This window comes from Melospiza melodia, chromosome Z (assembly GCF_035770615.1).
Source record: "Melospiza melodia melodia isolate bMelMel2 chromosome Z, bMelMel2.pri, whole genome shotgun sequence".
Lineage (NCBI taxonomy): Eukaryota > Metazoa > Chordata > Aves > Passeriformes > Passerellidae > Melospiza > Melospiza melodia.
In genome coordinates, this window is record NC_086226.1 from 51,298,938 (window position 1) to 51,324,162 (window position 25,225).

The window sequence follows — 25,225 nt, forward strand, 5'->3', positions numbered from 1 at the left end:
ATACTGACTTTTAAGATTTATATTTGTAAATAATTACTAATATATTTGCAAACATATTGCAAGAGATAATTGAGGAATGGGTGCAGAAACATTTCTATTACCTCGCTTAAAAGGACTTACACTTTACAGGCAACTTTAAATGAAGAAAGTAATAGATCATCACTCTAACTTTCTGCACAGTTTCTTACTTATATGTAACAAATTTTAGTTACTGTAATTACAGCTGCTGGCCTTTCACCTGAATAAGAAATGCCTTTTCTCTGCACAAAATGTCATGTAGCAAAGAATAGCACCATAGGCCATTCCCATGATACAATCAAATCATGATTACCTCACTGTAAAGCAAGAAATCACTCCAGTACAGTGATGTAGACCTCCTGTTTCTATCTCTGCAGAGGTACAGGATAGAGAATCATTAATGTGATACATTAGGTACAGTAAAATATGTCCACAGTTCAGTACATTCAGTGCTCGGCCTCAGGCAGGATTGTTGTTTGTTGCTTGGAACATATTTAAGAAGAAAACACAGACGTTTTTCTCTGAATAACTAATCTGGAAAAATCCTATGAGGAACGTGCTGCTCACCAACTCCAAATATTTGAGTGAGTCCTACAGAAAAGGGTTGCTAGGCAGAAGACAGGTGAGATGGTGTAGGAAGCACGAGAATGTCCATCCTAGAGAGCAGCACCATTTCTGGTTCACCTCCTGTGTGGCGCCTTTCAGACTGACAGCGTGTAGGCTGTCATGCATGCACACATGCACACATGCACACACGCACACACACACATGCACACACGCACACGCACACATGCGCACACGCACACACACAAACAGGACATGGCTCCAGTACACACCGACAATGAGGCAATCAAAAGGCTACAAAATCACTTCATTATAATGTCCAGAGTAGGGTTCGGAGCAGCAGCAAGTAGTGATTTTATTTCAGAAATGGAACACAAAAAAACAACAGCGATATTCCTCTGCAATATAGTCCCAGGATCATTCTCTGACTACATTTCAAAGGAATTTTGCCAAGTGTTGTGAGAGGAGAATCAGGTATTCTGCCTGTGACTTCTGGAGAGAAACTAGCATTGCTGTATCTGCTTCCAAAAAATTAACTCAGATCCGGAAAACTTAACAGTTTCAAAGGATTTGCAATATTGATAGGAAACACTAACCACTTCTTAGCTCAAACTTTGCAGACTATTTAATAATATTTATATCACTGCAGCATTTAAAAACCCAGCCAAGATGAAGACTTCAAACAGAATATGCTTCTACCCAGAAACATTCTAAATGAAAAGAAATTGTAGTAAATAAATACAATTAATACTAGGAATAAAGTAGAAAACCAGAAATATTTAAATAAAAATGTATGGAAACAAAACTAGCTATAAGACAGCATGATGCTTTCAAATAATTTCAGTTGACTTTAAAAATCCATAAGTAACTTATATGAATTATTTCAAACAACTCCTGGACAAAGAAATTTTTGGAGTTCTAAATCTGGGGGTTCCACTCAAACATTTGATTGCCATAAATTTTAGTTTAATGATAACTTTGATTATGCTGGCAGCAATAGAAGGACTTTAATTAGTAATTTGATAAAAGCTTGCAGCACAAACAAACAACAAAATTAACGTCTGATTAATCCCAAAAGAGGTGCTCATCCTCTAACGTTACAAACCCCGCAAACTTCAACCTTCTCCCTTGGGCAAAAGTCTACATAACTAGACAGGGCTCAAATGATGCCCTGAAGGTCACCAAACACAGGCTGTGACTGCAGACGTGCCTTTTCCTCAGCGATCTATATCAGCTAGAGCTGTTTTACAGCAATGTGAGAGGGTGAAGAGTTTACACTAGCTGGTTATGCAATAAATGTCACTGGTATTACTGCTGACTTCAGACTAGACTCGCAGCATTAAGCAGTTAAGAGGTGATAAAGCAGGATTAATTCCTGAGGAAAATTTTTTATTAATTTGTCAGCATAGTTTGTAGTACAAATTCCCTGCTACCTTTATTCTTCCTCATACAGGAAACCATTCTGCACCAATCTGTTATTCCCTTGAGAGTCGGACTTCATAGCAATTTTAATATCATTGCACAGACACACCTTTAAGCCTGTTTTCACACCCTCACCTTAAAGGAAGTCATCCAAGATCACAGCTATTTATGGCTGTTCATGTAAATCACAACATGGACAACAAGGGGATGGTTATGGAACAGTGCAAAACACAGTAACTTCGCAGTAATTGTTCTTTGAGCTGCCCTGATGAAATTGTACCTGACAGGGACAGCAAAATCACCCAAAGTGAGTGAGTGGTAAGGGCAGGACAGTACTGTACCACCAGATAAAGCTGCTTCGGAGGCAACATGAGCTCTGAACCTCCACCTGCTGCAGAAACAAATGCATGATCAACACACTGAATTCTCATTGCTCTCCCCCACTCTGCGGCCCACTTCTGTTGCCAGCAAGGCAGTGGTTGCTATTACAACACAGCATTTTTTTTCATTTCCTTTTTTCAGATCAGAACATAGGTAAATGAACAAACCACCAATGAGAGCAAATAACTAATTTCCTCAATAATACAGGCATTGCCTGCAAAATAACAAAATGTGGTAAGGTACTAGAATATATATTCTGTCAGATGCAATTTTTTGCCAAAAGTATGCCCTAAGGCTGCTCTAACTTAGGATTTTCAGTTTGCCTCTGACACTGACCTGCACTTAACAATACAACAGCAAGAATTTCAAATACACAAATTTACAACAAGACTGGAGTAAATCCAAACCATCTGATCTGACTATTTTCCCCAAAAGCAAAATAGAGTATCAACAGTACTGTTTTGACTTAGGCCCTGTAGTACAAAAAGGTGCTGCCTTCTACCAGATATTTCATTGATGACACTTGTGAAGATCTATTGCAAGTTCATACAGAGAAATGAACTACTTCTTTAAATCACCTCTTGGACATCTATGTTTAATAAATAATCAACAACTCAATGACAGCTTGTGTGAGGAGGAAAAGACTGATGATATGCTAACTGTAATGTACATAAAGCTGTATACATGACAAACCATATTCTACTTATCAGATACTGTGAATCACATTTATCTTTTTCCCATGACGAGTTTGTGTCCACTGAGGAAGGAAACTGTGATTTCCAACAGTTATCCAAGCACCTAGTCTAGGGGAGACCAGGTTATCATCTCATTACTGTGGTAGGAAAATTAAAAATAGTAAGAAAAATATGTGCCTGTCTCAGAACAAAAAAGTGTCAGGAGCATTCTTTAAGGCATTCTACTTGAGAGACCAAATTTCCAGCATTTTGAAATGGACAGCTAAGTATTATTACGGTATTTTGTTTCCACTGATAAAGGAAGATAGTGATTTTCAGGAGTGCTTAATGAGCAGTTTTGAATTAAAAAAAAAAAAAAACAAAAAAAAAAACCCACACAAAACCAGTCATCTTTCTTTTTCTAAGCCACCTATATCTCATTATACATATCTGTGCATGATAAATTAATTATAATCACCCAGTATTTGGTCAATCATGTCATTGTAGTTTCTAAAAAACTTGTCAGTGCCAAGAAAGCATTTTAATCTCTGATTTGTGCCAATAGCACGAGTACAGCTGCAAAGATTAATGAAAGCAGCCATTAAGGAAAATAATAAAAAGTGATGTTTAAATAAAAGCTGTCTGAAAAACAACAGAACATGGCTGATCTAGGACAAGGTGGAGGAAACACCATTTCTTCTACAGAGTTATTAACATCACACTAGTCACCATTTGCAGGTTAGACAAAACTTGGTACATGTCTGGAGAGAAATAAGGAAGTCTTATTTTTTATATTGAAGTTTATTTTATAAACAGTAAAACGAAGTTGTCAGATAGAATGTCTTAAGAGTTAAGGTTTTACAGCTGTTCATTTACACTCATCTCTGATACATCTTCCCATCTGTTCTATATGCCAAGTATAAAACACTTTTAATACTCATTCATCCCACACAGATCTTTTCAAGAGAAGCATGGACACATACCTTATTTTTAAGAACTTTCCTGATCTCCACTTCTTTATCACTTTTGTTGCAGGGCTCTCTTTGTTGTGAACATACTACCCCTTACCACTAAAAAATTCAAATTTGTTATAATCTTATTCCTTAGTTACAAAAGCAAAATCCATTAATTCTTGGGGAAAAAAAATCAAAGGAGAAAGGACACACTACAGCCTCTTTTCACACCTCTACAGCTAGCAGTGGAGAACTGACTCCTGCTAATAAAACCAAAAAAACCACAGATCATTAGCAGGAAAAAAGCACTTCATCAAACCTAATTTTTTGGCCTGTGGCCCTGGCAGTGTAGTGCTGGCTGCCTGGGGAATGTCACCACTCAGAAAGGCCAAGGTCACTCTGAAGTCAGCAGTGCTCAGAGCATCACACACTCCAAATGTGGCACCCCCAACACTGCAACAAGCATTGCCCTAGGGCAGCTTCCACATCCCACATCCCCAGCCTGAAACGTATATTGTGGAGTGGGCACTACTGCCTCTTAAAACAAGACCAGAAAAGTAGGGGAGTCAGCCTCTCAAAAATTCTACATGAGGAGTGCAACGTCAACTTAAAATGCGCCATGAATGTGGGAGATCTGCATGTAATTTCATAAAGGTTGAGCACTCCCATCCCCAAAATATCAAGACTTTGTAAAAGCCTTTGGATTTTGTTAAATATTTATCTGAGAGGTAAATTTGGAGAACTATCTTGGAGGGGAAAGTACAGGAATATGGGTCAGACAGAAAAGCTGTACCATAATGCCGCACCTGTGTCTGGCATATCTGAACAAGCCTATAAGCAAGAAACAGATTCTGAACTTCTTTTTGATTTTAAAGTAAAGCTCCTCCAGAGACTAAGCACCCCAAAACTGGTTGATATTCTGAGGTCTGGTATGCCGATTTGGGGTGACATTCCACCTACAGTCTCCCATAGCTCTCATTCTGTGAGGATCTGGAACAAAGTATCCAAAACTGAGATGATGGAGGGAAAAACGTTTATAAAGTCTCCTGATATCCTCTCTTTGTACAGCTTCTGGTACAACAAATCTAACCATGTCTGGAGTTCTGAAACACAGCATGGTGAACATTTGCCAACACAGCTTCTAAGATGTATCATTTGACTTCTTTTTAATTACATATGCTTTTTATTTTTAAATATACTGATGGATATTTTGTCCCCCTGCTATTAATCAATGGTGGCACTCCTCTAGACTTCTTTTTTCCATCATACTTAACAAGGTTGGCATCTAAGTGGATGGCCATGTGTTAAGAGCATTTAATATACACTACATTTGCACACTGTCACTTTTTGCTCATTACCAAAGTACATACATAAAAAACCAAGAGACTCCTGGGGTGAAAACTATAATCATTGATTTGTGGTCAATAAATTACTAAGAAGCGTTAAAAGAAACTGAGAATAGTATCCATTTCACTGTACTAATGGTTCCAGATATAAAGTATCAGCCTATGGTTCTGTTAGTTAATAGTCCTAAACTGAAACAACAATGCTAAAAACTCAAGGCAAATTAACTCATAGTAACTGCTACTGTAGTAACATTAAATTAAAACAGAAGTAGATTGAAAGTTTTCTGAGAGAATAAAAGCAGATAAAACATGACACAAAACCAGACATTGATCTAAACAAGAGATGGTTCGATGTCAGTGCTGAGGCTTTTGTTTCAAACATGTATTTAAAACAATGCATCTATCTTGCAAGATCCAGATACTCACAGCTCTGTATTCACACACATGCTTGCACAAGTAGACCGACTGAGAAATGTCTCTGGAATAAAATTCAGATCTTCCTAAGAACAGTGAAACACTATGAACAATGAAAGCTATGAGAAAAAAAAATTCTTGGTAGTGAAAACAAAGAAAGAAAAGAAAGTTATTCTATGGATAGAGTTACAGTTACTAGGTCTGTGGATTCAAAATGAAGAAGTCCTGAAAAAGGAAATTTCAGTTTTTCTTGTATGCATGCAGGTTATTTGTGTTTTACCTTAACACATACTAGATCAGACGTTATAATAGTGAATGTACATGTGCAGTGCTAATACAACCACCAAGCAGAGAAGTGCCTAAAATACTGTTACTTTCCTTTAGAATGCAAATACTGCCATTAAGTACACTGTGGCAACATTGAGATCATTGTGGATCTTAAAATACCACACACAAGCTATTCAAGTTTCTTAAGACAACAAAATTGGCAATAAAATAATAGTTACGCTGTGTTGGTAAAAATAGCCCATTTTCCAAATGTAGCTCTCTGTAAATGTAGAAAAACTGTAACTGTCTTGTATATACCATAAGCTATTCATCTAAAATGGTAATGTCAGTGAAACAGATGTCATTGCACAATATCCCTGCACCACCCACATTCTGTTGTCCTAGTTGCCAAACAGAACTGTTTTGAATTATTCACTAAACAATCAGATCCAAGCATTTCTGCAATGATTTTCATGCTACATTAAAGGAAAAAGAGTACTTAAAACTGAAATGTAGTTCCACATGATGTTTTAATGTGACTTAATATATTCAACATATCTTCACCAACACAGATGATGAAGAATAGACTGAAATCTTAGCAGAAAATTTTTAAAAGTGTTATTTTTAAGATGTTTGTCCATCAGCTTCTTCTGTTTTTCTCTTCCTGCCTATTATAATCAACTTCAGGCTTATGTTTTTAAATATCCTTGTTCAGCTGATTCCTCAGTCCTTACCTATCCGTTCTTCACAGGATAGCTACATAAAATCTGAAAATCATACCATAGAACAGGTTAAGCTGGAAGGGACTTCTGGGGATATCCAGCAGGGGATATGGCACTTACTACTGTAGGGCCCATTCAGTGTGACTTGTTAGGGACACATCTTGATCTGCATATTCCATACGCCATCCTACACTGTAGAACTCAGCCATCTGGTTTTTATCTTGTCTTTTAATCCTGTCTTGTTTTTTCATCTATCCTCCTTTTTTTTTCATCCTTTTCACAGTGATCTCTGGAGTTCATCAGTATCAGACTGCCATCAGGCTTCCTAGGGAGTGGCATGAGGCACAGAATTATCCACAGTTCAAACAGAGCCTTGCCAATGAACCCTATGAACTCTAAATGCAAAAAGGTTTGTAATCTGTTCTCACCAGTGCCACAAAATTGTTCCGAAAACTAAAGCTACCAGATTTTCTCAACCTGACACTTTAATAATCCAGACTACATATATTTGAAAGCATGTGAAGGAAAACGGTGAGCACAATGAAATTCATATAGAGTACTCTGTCTGCATTCACATTTGTACAAGCGACCGACACACTAAAGAAAATAAGATCAGAAGTTCAAATAGTCACAGTCTTCTAGCACAAAAAGATGTACTTTAATTTTTAAGAATAGGGATAGAAATCTAAAAGGCATCTACAGAGGTACACAGGCATTCCAGCAACCTGATGAATACACCTAGAGCAAATGAAAGCTAGACAAAAAAAATCAGCTCATATCTAAAGCCTTTACTCATGGGAAATACTGTCCTTGAGAATGTAAAACTTTCTTCAACCTCTCAAGACAACTGAGAATAAAAGCATGTAAATTAACATTAAAACACATTTTAGTATCTCAAGAGGTTTCTCATCTGATCAGTTTTCTACTCTTTGGTACTCATTTGCTAATAAGCCACCTAACCCTTCACTATCCAGCTTTATGATGCCTTATTTAGACTTCTCAAATTTGTTGAGCTGCTTTCAGATTACAACAGCCTTAAAGGTAAATACGACACACACGCTCTTTTAGCAGAATACTTGCCAGTTTGGCAGCAGCAGAATCAACAACAGATAGGCAGAGGGAGTTTTGGTTAGAGGAAAGAGTATTTTCTCTACTCTCCTAAAATTAAAATATTTCAAGAGACTTTAGCACACCCAGTTCCAGATAGCTGCCTAGCAATTCTCTGGCTCAGTGGGGGAAAAACGAGTGAAAAAGTTTCCATCAGAAACAACAGAGATTGCAAATTCTGTGTTCAGTATACTAATTTGATACATACAATTGTACATACACACTCTTGATGAGTGGAAGCAATCTAGGCTAACAGTTAACACTGCAGGAATTAAATATTTTTTGCCACCAAAAGCCAAGACTATCATTTCTGTGATACTTATAAACCTCAGTGTTTAGGAAATAAACATCCATATGCATTGCATTCACTACAAGGCACCAGACCTCAGACAATAAAAGCACTTTATTCTTTGCTTTAGACAATAACTTCAAGTCCTAAGCATCTCTATCTGGCTTAGGACTACATGTAATAGTTTTGGGTTTTGGTTTTTCTTGCTATTTTTTAATTTAAAAAGCAATCTAAAAATACCAAGTAAATGAAGAGAGAACTTCACTGAGATATTATCCAATGAACATAATCTGTGACATCCTTGCTATAAGAAAATAATTTCATTCATCCTGCTTAATGCTGTTCAACTGAAGAATAAAATAATTCATAATGACTTATCATTTCAAAGTGTAAGTGTAATATTAAAAAATATGCCTTTACAGCATAGCTTACAGAGTAAAAACATGGTCTGACACCTTGAGAAGCTATTTTTCCCAAGAAGCAGAAAATACGTATTTGCTAAACTGCAACAAAATTAGAACATCTTTCATCTTTCCTCACTCCTCAATGATTTATGAATACATTATTTTATCATTTTAATTAAATTTAATTCAGGAAAATTATTTTCATGAAACATATCATGCTAAGCTTGTGTTTTTAGGAACAGTAGCCAGTTTTTGATTTTTTTTCACCCCATCTGAAATCTGTGTACCTGTATTATAAACAAACTCTAAGTAATTAAAATGTTAAATAACAAATGAGCGGTTCTAAAGGTATTCTTTTAAAATCAAGTCCATCTAGAGTACTTCAAATATAACTAATGTTCAATGCGGCTCACAAATTATTTATTCTTCTGTTCAGCGAAAAATAATTAAACACTTTGATATACAGCTACTCTCCCTTATATTGTGGCCTGGACAACACAAGGCAGTTGCTTTTCATATTGATAATTGCTTCAGACTCATTACTGATTTATATTTTCTGTCCAGTTTTGGACAGATGAAGTTGGCTACATGTACCATAGTCTTTCTATCATTACATATTTTTAGCACTAACTGTCAAAGGACTTACAGTGCACTATGAACTCTTAGATTACTTAGAAACCAACTAATGTAGTTAAAGGAGCCCCTTGCTAATTAGGATAAGTATTTTGTTGGTGTTGACCTTTCTTTTCATTTACTAATAAAATCCCAATAATACATTTTGGGAAAGATGAAGATGAGCATGCTGATTTTGGAAAAAAAAAGAAGGAAAAGATAAAGTTACAAGTAAGTACAGCTGTTAAACCTGGTTAGAGAATACAAGGGGAAAAAATGAGACTTTTTTGGGCTTTAATTTTGGTTGTTTGTGGCTTGCCCTAAAACTGAATGTGTCTGTCACAACTTTTAAAATATCCAGCTCTGATATGTCTCTCTCCTCCTGTTTATGTGCCTGTTCACTTATATTGTGTGCGGGATTGTGCCTCTTCTGAACCACTTTATATATGACTGCTAAACAAAAGAAACAGAGCAGTGAGCAGCTAGGTCCCTGATAATTTGAATAATTACTGCATTATAAAACCTTATCTGATGAATATACCCAAAGCAGACATTCCAATCAACACATGGCTACATGCATAAGTATTAACCAGCTCAGCTTCATAGGTCCCTTAAATATTGCTTGATTTAAGAAGAAAGCTGTTTAAAAGATTATTGTAATTGCTGAAAACTCAACAAGCCCTCCGTGCATTAATTTCATTATCTACTTGTGGACAAAAATTAGTTTACACAGTTGCAAATAGCATATGGGAAACCATCCTCCTCAAACAGAGAACCTATGACTTTTGCCACTGCGGTCACTCTTTTCATGAGTTTTTTTTCATGGAAGTGCCACTAATTACAACAGGAAGTTAATGTTGCATTATCAGCATGGGTAGATGAAAAGCATGTATAAAAATACCTTTGTACACTGTTCTGAATTATTTGCACATTCTCTGAGGAAAAAAGTGCATTGAAAGTCTTTAGAAAGCCAAATTTTGTCACAAGATCCTCCCCAGATACTGTCACGGCTTAATCCAAAAGCTTAGGGAAAAAATAGCTCTGACCTCATCAACGTGCCAAAATGCTGAGTAAAGGTTTATGTCCTTTTGCTGTCATTTTAATTCCTGCTTTCTGTGTGATCAGGATAATTCTGGAGTTAAAAGTTATTGATTTGCTAGAAGGCTGCTTGCTTTTTTATTTTCAATATCGGTTTGATTAAACAAAAAGACATTTGAGCAAAACATGCAACTTTTCTATATTGACTACTGTACTGTATTAGAACCCTTATGCTACAGAAGGACTTAGCACTTATAAGGACATTAGTACATATAATTCAACTAAAAATTGACCAACCTTTCCTTCAGCATCTGTTGTTACCTTCTCAACCTTGTTCCTGTTTAAAAATTTCTTCACCAATTCTTCTACTTGGACATTGAACTTCATAAATGTCACATAGAAAAAATATGCTGTCAGGAGTGTTATGCTTTCCCACCACATTATGAAGTTATCCAGAAAAAAGATGATTAGCAAGATCAAGTCAATGATGTAAAAGGACATGTCTCGAAAGAGTGGCCACCAAGTAAGATTCAAGATCTCTTTAGAAAATAAAGCACACATTCCAATAACGAAAAGGATATTGAACACGGCAGATCCCACTATTGTACCAATGCCAACGTTGCTGTGGGATATAAACACTCCTATCAAAGAAGTGAAGAGCTCTGGGGCTGACCCACCAGCAGCCATGAAGGTTGCCCCTGCCACATCATCAGAAATGGCCAGTTTTTCAGTGATGACAGTCAGGGAAGGAACAAAGAACTCATCACAGACTATGGCTAAGGCTATAAACATGTAAATCATTCCAATTATATGGAGGATCACTGCTCCCTGTCTTCTCTCCTCAAGAGAGAAAAGGTCCTCGGGGTACTCTCCCTTCGTATGATCATCTGTTTCATTGTCTTGCCCAGCTTCATGTTTCATAGAAGCATGTGGATCTGGAGTGCCATTTTCATTCTGTTCTGTGAAATCCAAGAGAGTTCTTTGATGCCCATGCAACAGCTTTTGGCTATCTAGGCTGCTAACCAGCGCCGTGCTATGTGGTTCCATGTTGAAAAAGGCACTCATTGAAAGTGAGAAAGTACTAATGGCCACTACACTGACAAGGAGCCCTACAATTCGTATCAGTCTCAGTTTTTTCCTGACATTCTGGTGCCACCTGCAACCGAACAGCCGTTCCGCCAAACACCACTCCTCCAAGACACCAACAACAGTTTTTTTCTGAAGAGCCATTTTGTGTTCTGTGAGAAACGCTGAGGGAGTCAGACAGACTGTTTCTTCATACTTTCCTCCAGCTTTGAAGTTAGAAGAGCTGTAAGAGTCTTCCCAGAATCAAGTACTTTCACTCTTCACAGGACGTATTTTCTTCATGCGTCTTAAAAGGACAAACATTGACATTAGTGAAACAGGAAGTGATTAGAAACTTATGAAAGCATTTTACAGACTGGGTTACATTTAAAATTTGAAGCAGAATATGTAACATAAACCTCTGTCACATCCCGCCAGGTGCAGCAATTATATGTTTGTTTAAACAGTAACCCTGTGGATAACAGTTTACCAATACTCATATTATGCTTCTCATATGCCTCTGAGCCACTGCTCTCCTCAGGTGTCAACAACAACAACAAAATCCTAGTGGAAGGTAAAAACTGTCCCCGGATGTTGTGCAAAATTGAAGAAACTATTATTTTAATGGATACACCAAAGATTATTACCTGCTGTAATTACTTTCCACTATGAACATGTAATGTCCAAATCCCAAATGCAGGGACAATAGTGCCAGGAAAAGCAATCAAAGTGCTAACAAGCATCTCATCAGAGCTTTAGACAGCTGAGGCAGCATTAATTGAAATGTTACGTATGCACAGAGCAACAGTCATTGATGTGTAAGTAGAATACTCTGATGCTGGAACAGGACTGAAATGGGAGTTTCTTTAGCTCCACTGTAAAATCAGCTCAGGTTTACAGAGAGAACTTGGTTTCCTTCTGATCAGAGCTAGGACACTGTCTTGGATGAGTCAAGACAAAATTTCCAGTCTCCCCTCATTCTGTTTTGATTTATGTCATGCATTCAGAAATAAATGTAGGATGTTACTAAGAATACCTATGTGGTACCTTTTAAAAGTGCTCCTCTTACTAATACTTAAGAAAATTGTTTAAATTTACACAAGAGTTGATCCTGAAAGAAATGAAACAGTAAGGAATTATGCAAGAATGGCAATTCATATATGCCAGAGATGAGCATTCTTGACTAACAGCACTTTTAACACAGGAAAAAAAAATCTCTGTAGATAATAGGTGTTTTGCTTAAGGAATTTGAAGAAGATTTGTAATGGAGAAGTTAGTTACATATATATGTCTTTCACAGTTATTTTATATGAAACAAAATGTACGATACTTTCTGAATCAAACTGAATGTTAGTCTTTACAATTACTGCCCAAAAATACTTTGTTACATCTCTTATTCAAGTCATTTGTAGCAGTAGCTGAATTCTGAACATTCTATCAATCAGCAGAATAACTGACTTTGTATTCCCAAATACAGGATTACAGCTACTACATGCAGTTATCTCCCTAGAAGTTATTAAGTCATTCTCAGTTTCTCCTGATTTTTTCAAACAGTTTCCACACTAAGATGTCATAGAGACATACTTCATCCGCAAGATGCAGCAGCACAGCAGAGATATTTATCTCCCACCCCAGAGTTAACACTCGACGGACTGCCACAAAAGCATTTAGCAGGAAAGACACCGGAACGGCACCAGCACCGCTGCCGCGCACGGCCGGCGGCCGCGGGCCGGTGTCGGCGCTCCCTTGGCCGTGAGGCGAACGGGACACAGGAGAAGCGCTCCGGCTGTGCCCTGCCCTGGCACTCCGCTCGGCCACCCCGCTCCCGCCCCGGCGGACCCCAGACCCGACGGAGCGCAGCGCAGCCCCCGCCGCCCCGCCTTCGTGCCCGTGCCCCCGCGGAGATGCCGCAGCGCCTCGCCTAACTCAGCGCAAGTTCGCACCGCTCCGCCGCGCTCCGCTCCACGCCGCACAAACTTTTTCCACCTCCGAAAGGGGAGCGGGTCCAGCCGCAAGAGCGGAGAGCCGCGCAGGCACCGACCGGGGGCTCGGGGCACCGGTGGCCCCTACTCGGCAGCCGGTGCCGCCCATGGAGGCGGGAATTTGCGGATGGGAGTCCCCGCACCGCCGCAGCCCAGCCCCCGCCCCGCGCTCGGCCGGCGCTCACCCGGAGCTGCGCTGCGCTGCGCTGCGCGCCGGCCCGCGGGCGCTCGGCAGGGGCGCGGGGGAGCGCGGCGGGCGCGGGCGCGGGCGCGGGCACGGGCGGCCCGAGCGCAGCCCCGCGGCACCGACTGCGGCGGGCGGCGGCAGCGGGACCGCCCCTGCAGGCGGGGCAGGCGGAGCCCCGCCCCCGCCCGCCGCGCTCCCGCGGGACTGGGGTCGCTGGCCGAGCGAGGGGGGCACGGAATTTATTTATTTCACTTTCCCCCTTCGTTCTGGGTTAGCTGGCGAGGTAAAATTTAGCGCATCTGGTTTTAAGCGAGGTAAAATTTAGCGCATCTGGCAAAGGTAATAAGCCTCGAAGAGCGGGGCTCTTTTAAAAAGGTGAGGCCTTCTGATCAAAATATCCTTTATGTCAAATCAGGAAAGGAAATCAGGATAAGAAAGATAAGGACGTTTCATTTTGGTTTTGATTTAAGGATGACAGCATATCCATGATTAAGTTATTTGTTATGATTAATTTACTGCTGAACAGAAATTTCTTTAAACTGCATTTCAAAGTTGCTGAAGAGAGCCATAAAGATGCCCTCTACACACGAGAAAACAGGACAATTCCTTAGCCAGAGCTGTCCCCTTCTATTTTAATCTTCCGTTTTCAACATTAGTATTTGACCAATAAGCTGCACTTCATTAAGTAAATGCTTCAAAATTCACAAACATTGGAACAGTTACAAATGCAGCTCTATAGCCGTAGCTAATTTCCCGTGACGTATGCTGGAGATCTGTTAGAGTACACAGGTGATGCTCTTTTGACATAACAGTTGCGTTCCTCCTCTGTGCCACTGTTAAAAAAACCTATTTGGTAATCCATGGATAAACCAAAGTAATCCAGTGTAGGCGGGCCAACATCACAGGAAAACCCTGATTGGTTCAGGGCTGTTTAAGAAGAGCTTCATGTGGAAGTCCTTGGAAAATGCAGTGCCCAGACAAGAGCAAGGATATTTGCCCTCGGCTGGGTAAGAACAGCCATTGAGATCTGGGAAAAATTTGGTAAAGAGCTCACTAACACTTCTCTGCTTTCAATGACATACTTTGCACATTCTGAAAAGCCCTACTGTAAGAGGTGAACTCTCAGTCTCTTTGGGGCAAATAATAACCTCTTACAGTTTCTACTTTCTTCATCTTGAACTCTTATTTCATCCTATGGCAAAGAAAATAACTATTAATTGATGCTTCACAAAGAATACAAAAATGTAAGAGTTTATCTTAAGTGGTAATACACTGAAATTATAGGTATTATTAGGACATCACATAAAAATTAAAGACTGTTAGGGTAAGCCTGGCATGCACAGTCTGTTTATATTTCTACACCGGCATTTTGTAGGACCTGGGCTGTTTGGTTTGCCCTTGGCATTAATGGGAAATTCATAAGTTCTAAAGACTTAGGAGATGGCAAAATGGGAAACACCAAAGTACATCAGGCATCTTGGAAATTAAGTGGCCACAAAAGAGATGTAGAAGGTTACAGAGATATTGCCAAAATTTCAATGGTTTCTAGGTAGAGCCACAGCTGAGTGGCAAAGTGTGCATTAAGGGCAGAGTCTGCTTGTGCAGTGTACTTTTATTTCATGTTTCATATTGGGAGGTGGTCATTAGTGGCCAGCAGTTGATGGAGGGGCTTGTTGATTATCACTACTTGCCTTTGTTGTGTCTCAGGAGGATGCAAGGACACATGTAGAGATTGCTTTTAACCGTGCTTCTAGACTCCACATAGATAAGAATTAATTAAAATGCAGATTTACTTCTGTATCCACATATGCAAGACCTAAATAAAGTAGATACATCTTAAATGTTCAACCTGTGCCTGCTATACAGTGGGACAGGGATTAAGGGTAGGTATGCTTATAAAATTTCTTGTGACTGCTGAATTGTTGGCTTGCAGTCTATGAGAAGTGGACACTTGAAAAATATCAAAAATGGTTTTACAGCTTCACAGATGGTCCAGAGGCAGGCTGAGATATGTGCATAGTATCCCAATTTTGTCAATTTATGAATTAAAAATTGGAAGTAGGTGACTTTTACAAATGACCACAGGGAGAATATGTAGAAAATCCCCTATAGTAATGCTATTATATTCCCTATAATGATATTATCTACTATCTGAAACTCCACAGATAGATACTGAATTCTAGTATCTGTCTGTTTCTCTGTATTTGCAAAGATTTTTCTTCCAACAGTAAAAATGTGTTGCAAGCCAGAGACAATAATATCTGTAACAAAAATTATGTGGCTCACAGATGGGTATCTCTACCAATGACTTCAGCATTTTGAATCAGCTGACCCATCCTCATATAAATGCTGCCTACTAATCAGGAGAGAATTAAATAAGCACAGTTAAATTAGTATAAGAAGGATAATAACAATAAAAGAAATCCTTTTTTTTTTCCCTCACAAAGTTAAACATCAGAGTATATCCTAGTTAAATTCAGAACAACTAAATTATTTGAGTGGAACAACATTTGCCTCACAGCTGTTCAATGTTTCTGCTTTAAAGAGAGGAGAGAAGGTACCTCTGCTAAGTATTTGGATTCTACTCTTTCACATGTGAGGGTGTGACTAGGTTTTCATTTTTATTTATATTTGTGCTGAATATAGACTTTTTAATACCTTATCTGTGGTTTACTGCATCATATATGAGGAGTCGTCTGAATTCATAAGCCACTGTTTTTTACCAATTCCTGTTTACAGGATGCTCCAAGGAGTAAAACTTTTGTTTGTTTGTTTGTTTGGGTTTTTTGTTTTGTTTTTAGAGGAGGATTTTTGTTTTGTTGCTGTTATAAACCTTAGACTTGGTGAAAGCAAGAACAGAAGTGTTTTTTGTGTTGGAAATGGAAGGAGGAGGGAGTCGAGAAATCCTAAATAATAACATCTCTAAGTACCCCAGCAGTACCTTCTAAAGCTGGAAGATAAAGCTGATGAGGAAGTTACCATGACTACAGAGGCGGCATATTTGAATGAAAATGGATGTTAAGCTTTTAAATGCTAATTGCAGTTGGGAACAGGTGACATTTGAAATATAAAAATTATTTCACACTTTGCCATTTTTAGCAAGTGAAACAGGATAGAAAAGATGACAACATAGGGTTCAATTAAAACACTGGTTCTGGCTTCAGCTTGGATAGAGTTAATTTTATTTGTAACAGCCACTATGGGGTTATCTTTTGGATTTGTGGTGGAAACAGTGTTGATAAGTCAAGGATGCTTTATTACTGGTTTTGTTACACACCGTCAAGGCCTTTACTGTTCCTCACCCCACTCCACCAGCAAGAAGGCTGAGGGTGCACAAGGAGCTGGAAGGGAAAACATGCAGACTGCTGAATGCCACTGACCCAAAAGATATCCCAGATTATGTGGTGTCATGCTGAGCATACAGAGCTGGTGGGGGGGGCGGGGTGTGAACAAACAAGAAATATTCTTAGTGATTGTCTTTGTTTTCCCTAGTCACCATCACATATGATGGAGGTCTGCTTTCTTGGTGATGGATGAGCTTTTTCCTACCCGCTGGAGGTGACGATTGAATTCCTTGTTTTGCTTTGCTTGTATGTGCAGCTTCTGCTTTATTGTTTAAATCATTGTTGTCGCAAACCCATGAGTTTTCTCACTTTTATAGTTCTGATTCTGCCCCCAGTCCTGATGTAGCTAGTAAGCCAACAGCTGTGTGGGGCCTGGTTGATGGCTGGGGTTAAACCACAATAGCACTTTTGTCACCCAGCATGAGGATTAAAGGATGCAAGATAATGTTTGATTGGAAAATGCTAGATTGAATTTACAGCAGTTATGCTGCTTAGCTATTAATCAACAGGCTCCTGTGCTTGCCATGGGGCTGAGTTGCCCGGCTGTATATTAGAGTCTGGTGCTTATTAATGACTGCTTTTTGCTTTCACTGCTTTCCATAGGGCTGTGCTGCTGATCATGTTATTCTGCTGGGCCTGGGATTCTGATAACAGCCGTGATGATGTGCGTGGGCTGGCAGATGGCCAGGGCATCACTGCTCATTCTGTGCTGCTGTACTGGGCAGGCTGGAACTCCACTGTGAAATCAGCTGAGGCACTGTGACCTGTGAGTGAGTGAGTACACACAGGAGGGAGCAGGGCACCCCAGAGTGTCTGTGGCTACGATATGCCTGTGCCACAGTCTGTACAGCTTGAAGCATCTGTGGCCATGGTTATGTGTACCACTGCAGAGACACTTATGAGAGGACTGTGGCTCAGGGATTAATCCATGCTGCAGCAAGAACACCTTGAAGTTATTCACTGTTGGAGCACCTCAATGTGTGTAGCCAGGGAGAGTAGGTATGCCCCATGAGAGAGTATTTAGCCATGGCTAAGGCTATGCTGGAGCAGGTTTGGTCCTGAAAGGATGGTAGCTGTGGGTGAAGAATCCTTATTTCTCCTTCTCCCAGCTCTATATGCTGAGCATGATGCCATATGGTCTGGAATATCCCTTTGGTCATTTGGGGCCAGCTGTCCCAGCTGTGTCCTCTCCCAGCTCCCTGTGCATCCCCAGCCCACTCACTGGTAGGGTGCTGTGAGGAGCAGAAAAGGCCTGACCCTGCTTAAGCCCTGCTCAGCAGTAATGAAAGCATCCCTGTGTCAACAACACTGTTTCCAACACAAATTTGAAAGACAGCCCTTATAGATAACTCTATCCCAGACGAAAACTGAAACAGCATGGATATGGTCTTCATTATTAGTATGTTGAATAATTTAATTGTTAGTGATACTAAGCAAACACGCTGTATATAAACCATAGTGTTTAAAGAGCAGAAACTGTTTATATTACCTGAGTAATATATTCTTGAGGAATATATTGAGCAAAATTAATCAAACATCTTTAAATTAACTGCAGTAACAAGTTTCCAGTAGCCAGTATTAAAGAGGACATCTAAAGTTAATATTCAGAAAGAAAAATTCTTAGTGATGAGTAAATGCTACAATTGCCTTAAGTTAGGAGTGGTACTTAATGGCACTCAATATATTGGGGAACAAAATATGAGCATATACACAATGATAAATATTCTTCATTAGAGTCAATACCATAAGCTAAAATGGCATGGTAGACCAGCATCACTCTGTATCTATTGTAGTTTGCTGTCATACAGCCAACTAGCCTGACTTTGGGATTTAGTTGTAAACGATGCAAAATATGTGCTTTACCTTCAACTATTAGTATTTGCTCTCTATTAAGCCTCAAAGATCATCTGAGATTTCTGTTTCTTGCAGTGGGTTAAATATTATTTGCTACGACATGCGTTTTGAAATAGCTTTGGTACTCTTATAATATATCAGAATCAGTTGTAATGAAAACATACATTTAATAATAAATAATTAATGTAAAAGGCTTTGAGAGTTTTTGAGGAGATTTTTTGTTTATTTCTGCTTGGAATTTTTGGGGTTTTTTTTTGTTTGTTTGTTTCATTGGTTCATTGCCTTGTTTTTGTTTTTAGTTTATTTTATTTGTTTGTTTTTAGAAATAAATAAGATGAGAAATCTGGGGATGGTACCTCTATACTCCATAGTTACAATGAGCACCATGAATAATTTTATTAAGGAGGCTAAAACTAACTGCTTTTTTTTTTTTTAAATACCAGTTTCTGCTAGTGAATAAAGTGATAAGAATATATAAACTGAGTATAACTTTAAACACAGAAGATTTTTGGCCATGTTTTCAGAACACTGAATTACATGGTTTTTTTAATATAATATTTAAAATACTACTTAGACATAAGGCAATTGTAAATGTTGTCGTTATAACATGCCAGTCTCCTTAAAGGACAGTTTCATTCAATGAAAGTATAAATCTTCCTTCTCTTTACCTAGGCTTGAGAGGCCCATCTCAGAGCAGAGCCAAAACAGCCTAAGTGAAACATAACACAACAGTGCTATGAGAGAAGAAAATACTCTGTGGAATATCATTATTGAATTCCACTAAAAAAATCTGGGTATTTTATACACAAATGATTATTTTAAACTACAGGGTAATTCCAAAAAAACCCAGCAGTACGGAGCAACATGTCTTTAGCTTTCACATTACAATCTCTTTCAGATAGGATAAGTTGCTCCTCTGAAGTGCCTTGTATCTAATGTAACCCCAGTGAGCTGCCCTGCATTCAACAAGAATGTTTATTTCGCTATAATCTGTGGTCTACCACCCCATTTATAAGAACACCTGCAAGGCGGCAAGTCAGCAGAGTTAGGAACAGTTGTTGGTTTGGTGGATGGACTCCAGCATCCTTGCCAATTGCCCAGCAGTTCCACATCTCACATTGCTTAAGGCCTCAGGTCACAGTGACTTCTAATACTGAGGAATGCCTCAGGAGCAGTGGTTAAACTTGATACTAGCTACAATTCTTGGTTTCTCACACAATATATTTATGACTAGGCCATTGGCCAGAAAGAGCTGGAAGGGAAGGTCTCCCACTGACAATACTCCTCTCACAAACTAAATTGTCTTTGTTGCTGGATCGTCACACAGAAATTCCCTTTTTCTACCATTTGTCTGTACTTATATTCTTGCACTCAGTGAATTACAAGTTATTTGTCTTCATCTCTGCAGTAACCTAGTTTTCAGATAAATTCTTGCATTCTTTTGGATTTATTTCGGGGAAGTAAATATGAAGTAAAAATTCTCCTTAAATAGTGAGGTTTGAAACAGTGAGAATTTATGAACTATGCTTAACTATGCACAGAGTTGGAGTACAGAGGAAGCAAAATGAAAGAGATAAGAAAATCTTTTTATGACTGAAGTAGATGGTAACCCCTTGACATTGCCAATGAAAAGAAAAGAAATTCATGAGTCATTTCCCTCTTACATTGCTAGGTCCTTGTGTGCGTAGCACCAATTAGCATTGCTCAGTTAGAGTCCTGCACAGGTGCACTGAAAGTGCTTATATCATGGACTAAGGCATGCCCAGGTCAGTAGACAAGAGACCCCATCTATCGACAGAATTTCAAAATTCGCAGTGGTTGCAAAAGGAACAAAAATCTTTCAAAGAACAGCTGACATAGCGGGCTTTGTATTTGGTAGTGGTCAAGGCGCTGAGTTGCACTATCTTGAATTTTAGAGTAAGGTGAAAGAATGATTTAAAGCAGCATGAAGGAATTAGTGCCATGAAAAGAAAAAAGCCAGAGCTCTCAAACTAACAATGGGATCTGGAACCAGAATCTAAAATAGAAATTTGAACCAAAATAAATTCATGTTTTGTGAAGTTTTCTGAAGACAAAGATGCAAGACACGTATTTTTTAAAAAATGCAAGACTCTCTGTCATGACCTTAATAATTTGAGTGTGTGTAATCTTCCTCATTTATTAAGAGATTTTTGGAGAAATACATCCCAAAATCTATTTAAATTTCTGAAGCTTACAACCTGTATTGTGTAGAATGATTCTGATCACAAATGAAGAGCAGTGATCTTTTTATCTACTGTAGTAGCTTTTTTAATAATTAGAAAAACAGAACAAACCAACACAGTAGCCCAAGAGAAACTGCAGAGAATTGTTTCTATAGTTGAAATTTAAGACAAAATACAAAAATGAGATCTGCAACTATCTGTATGTAGTGATTGGGTTGTTTTTTAATCCATCTTGGCTATGATGCAGTCTAGTGCACAGACAAAGGTAGAAATAAACAAGTGAAACATAATTTGAAGGTGGCTTAAATATTCAAAAAGCTTAAATGCATCACCCATTAGACATTCTAAAGATCACTGTAATATGTTCATTACATTAAGAACAATGAAAGAAGACAGATACAATTAATTAATCTGGATTTGTTGGGTTATTTTTCTCCCAGATATGTGATCTTTAGTGCTAAGAACCTCTGTTCTATGTCACATCTAAGAGATGTTGACTTTTGCAACTCTCTGCAGCTGGACCACCAGCATCAGTTCCTGCAGAACCTAAAAGTCTCCCTCTAAATACCAAATAGCCAGTGCTACCTTGAATGCAGTCTCCAGTGATAAGTATTTTTTGCCAAAAGATCTGAGAATGTGCTGCTCCAAACATCTTTTACTACTGCTTTCAGGCAGTTTTGGACTGCCTCATTGACATTCACTGGCTTGAGGCATCTTGGTTTATTTCCTTAGCTGTGTTTAAAAGACATGAAATTTACATATAAGTGGAAAATGTATTCAGTTTAGCTCCATTTTAATGCCAAGAATGAGAAAACATCTTTACTGATTTCTGTAATCACTGGGAAAGAGTAGCCTTTTTATGATCTCTTGTCATTTAATAGTAAATGGTATGCACCATGCCCCAGGTCAAAGGAGGCTTAACATTTACACACACAGTTAAAATGAAGCCAAGCATTATAAGTGTAGTATAAAATGCACGTTGAGTCCCTTATAATCTTGGTACTCCAGATTTATATTTCTCAGCACCAGCTAGGGAAAGTAAGCTAAAGAAATTCTTAAGAAGCCTTTATCACACACACCCATGATCATTTCTGCAGGTGAAAGTCTGTACTTGTAAGAAGCAGGTATGCCATTGACCATGTAATGTTTTGGCAGGTAAGTGAACGGTTTTAAAGTTGGTATTTGACAGTAACAACATTAGATCCATCAGTTTAACTAAACTTTAGGTGTTCTGAGAAAGTGAAAGTGGGTCTAATCAATGCTATTGCTGAGCTAAGGTTGACTACTCTCAAGTGGGTAAAAGGAGAGAAAGTTTACAGACTTTTTGTCAGTTATGATATTTCAGCTGGTGCTAAAAGGGCAAGCTTTTCACCAAAGTATGAGAAACATGATACTCTTCACAAAACCAACTGGCAACTGTTTGCACACAGGCTCTGACTTAGGGTTTGAAACAGCAGATTTTCTTAGTTTGGGCTGTATAGAGAGTTTGAGACACAAATGCTTAGTACTAAGGGCATTCTCTTCACTTGTAAAAGTCTGCTTCTGTATACTGTGCCTGTAGGCAACAGGGAGGCAAGAAAGCAAAGTGGTGCCTTTTGGTACTCTCCTTGCACCTGGGAAATGCTGAAGCTGAGTCCAGGTAATGAAAGTCCATTAAACTTGTCCTCTCTCTCTAAACATGTAACACAAATGATTGACAACCCTTGCGGAACAAAAGATTTTTTTGAGTCATCTTGCTGGCATAGAGCAACAGAAGAACAACCTAAAACCTGAAAGAACATGTTCAGATCTACTGCAGAATGCCTTGAGATGAAAGCTTTAGCTCCTTCTTGAAGTTTTCTCACCTTTTGTAATGTACACTTCTGTCATTTCTTTAGGAAGAACAGGCCTGGAAATTAATGTGGTGATACACAGATAGTTCAGAACAGTGTGGCTGATTTCTATGCATCTATTGAACACAGCAGACCACCTATGACAGTATGAGTTGGGTTTTTTCCCAGCAATAAATTTCTTGTCAGATCTTCTTGGAAAAACAGTGAATGGACAGAACATCATGTTAAGAAGCAATTTTGCATGATTTGGGGAAAAGGGTGGCTGTGTGCTGAAATTTTCTGCTCAAGCGAAAGACTAGAAATTCCTCCCAGCAAAAGAAGGCCAAATTGCTAATTCACATGTTTTGGACAAATTTCCTTTTCTTTGTCCTTTAAAGGGACATCCTCATTCCTCAAGTGCATCAAGAACTTGTAGGGTCAATCAGCACCAGCAGTGGTGTTCAGGCACAAAGGGATGGGTCTCATTACTCGTAGATGCCCTACAGGTGTATCAGAGATCTGTGTGGCCTTTGCTAAGATGAGCGTTGGTGCTTTGTAGTTTCCATGGAAATTTACTCTTTCAAATCTTATCCCTTACGTGCAGGCTGTTTGCTTTATTGTATTGAAGTACAGATGCACCAATGCAAAAAGGTTTGGGACAGGCAAAAATCATAGTCTGGCAGAGGCTGCACCTGCTGGAGGGACATTTTGGGGAGGAATGCTAGCTGTGGGAAGTAAGCTTGGAATAGACACATGCAGGGTTGAAAGTCACGTGGGTCAGTGTAAGAGTTGACGTAGTAAACAAAGGATTTGTTTAACCTGTGGCCTAGCTAGTCCAAGATTTCAAAATGGATGGATCAGCTGTGGGACTCACGTGAATTGCCAGGGGTTTGTGTGGTGCTTAACTCCTGCCAATCTAGTTGGTACTCAGTTTTATTCCAGCTTGATGTTTTATTTTGGGGGAGTGACAGAGAAAAATCTGGCTGCTTTGAAACAAAGGATTTTGCTGGCAACAGAAGCTGGAAGTGTAATTATTCACTGGATTTGTTTTCTCATCGGTTCCCTTCTGTCCGTAATTTTGTTGAACGGGTGATTAATACATTTTAAAACCCAAAATTAAACTTCTTATGTAGGCATACTAAACTCAGATTCTATAGAGTTAATTTGCTGAAACTTTACTCGGAACAGAAATTTTGTGTTCTCTTGATAAATCAGCATACGTGAGAGCCAAACAGCATCTATCTGCACTTCAGCAAACTTAGATTTCCTACAAGTAAGCAGAGCACATTTGCCATGAATTTTAGAGGGGAGTAAAAGACACAAACGTGAGAAAGGGATTGCAGGGAGAGAGGTAATGGCTAGGGTGCTTCTGCTTTCATGCAGTACCTCGTGCTCTATGGATGTGTATACATATCTATATCATCTTCTATGTATGAAGAATGAAATGGAGACATGAGGAGGAAATGTCCCATAGAAAATTAGCCTGAACTGCCAAGTGGTGTTGCACAGCTGGTGTTGGGATGCCCTGTCAGACATTGCCTCTGGGGCAGTGCTGAGGATCTGTGGGCAAGTGAGCTGCCTGTAGGCACAGGTCCTGAGGAGGGGAGCCGTGAGGCACGGACCAGTCCTGCTTCCTTGCTGCTCCTCACAGGAGCAAGTCCTGGCCCATGGATGCTGGAGAGGATGCTGCACGGTGTGTTGGAGAGTACCATAGGCCGAGGGAACCAGCTCTAGGCATTCATTGGGCTGCTGTGAATTCCCACAGGAGGACTGCACTTTTGCAAACACCAGCAACCACAGATTGCTGCAGGTCCCAAAGGTCTGGAAGCATGCATGTTTTTCTGCACGATGGTTCAACAACTACAACAGACCTCCATGAGATTTCCAAATTTTCCTAAAGCTTCAGCTGTAATAGCATACCTGTTTCTTCCAAAGCATAATACTTCTTTAACATTTTATGTAATGCACTGTCAAATACAATTAGGCTTTCTTACTCTTTACATTTGGTCTCTAAGTATCTCATCCAGTTGCTGGAAATTTCAGGAGGTAGTAATTTAGTCTTTTCCTATAGGAGTTGGTATTCTGTGTTGTGTTGATGTGTGTGTTGCCAAATTTGGACTCTCCCATGCGCTATAGCTTGTCTCTTCCCCTTTCTTCTGAAGAAAAACAGTATCAGTCATTCATTCAATAAGTTTACATGACAATCCTATGATTTCCAATCGTTAGTTTCCATCATAGGTTTATGAATATGTGACAGCTCCCATAATTTCAAATAGGTTTTTTTTTTTTGCTTGGGTGCAGCTTTGCTCATTTCATCATAATTCTTCCAATTGTCAGGTTCCAGACTGCAGTTTAACAACATATTCCCATTTTCAAACTGATGTTACCAAAAACCTCTGTAGCAGCACGCTGTGATTTAATGGTGTTGCCTTGCCATTTAACAGTACTACCTACCTTCACACTCTGACATCAAATGTCATTTGAGTTGGCTGATTTGTTATTCCTATATGACTTCCCACCAACTTTTTTGAATCAGTTTCTGCAGGGTCTGTTGATTATGACATCTA

The 25,225-nt window shown here is 39.1% G+C and overlaps 1 protein-coding gene across 3 annotated transcripts in view; it reads right to left on the reverse strand.

Moving 5' to 3' along the window:
• The window catches only part of SLC24A2 (solute carrier family 24 member 2), a 113,517-nt gene extending 100,027 nt beyond the window's left edge, over nt 1–13,490 (reverse strand). The window contains exons 1-2 of one of the 3 annotated variants that reach the window (XM_063179824.1): nt 13,444–13,490; nt 10,509–11,583 (exon numbers count right to left, since the gene is read on the reverse strand). In XM_063179824.1, coding sequence (XP_063035894.1) covers nt 10,509–11,441 — 933 coding nt within the window. In that variant the 5' untranslated portion in view covers nt 11,442–11,583; nt 13,444–13,490. Of the gene's footprint in view, nt 1–10,508; nt 11,584–13,219; nt 13,352–13,443 lie in introns of those variants that run through there. The other 2 variants (XM_063179822.1, XM_063179825.1) reach the window with 2 other exon arrangements.
• Nucleotides 13,491–25,225: the final 11,735 nt, after the last annotated feature.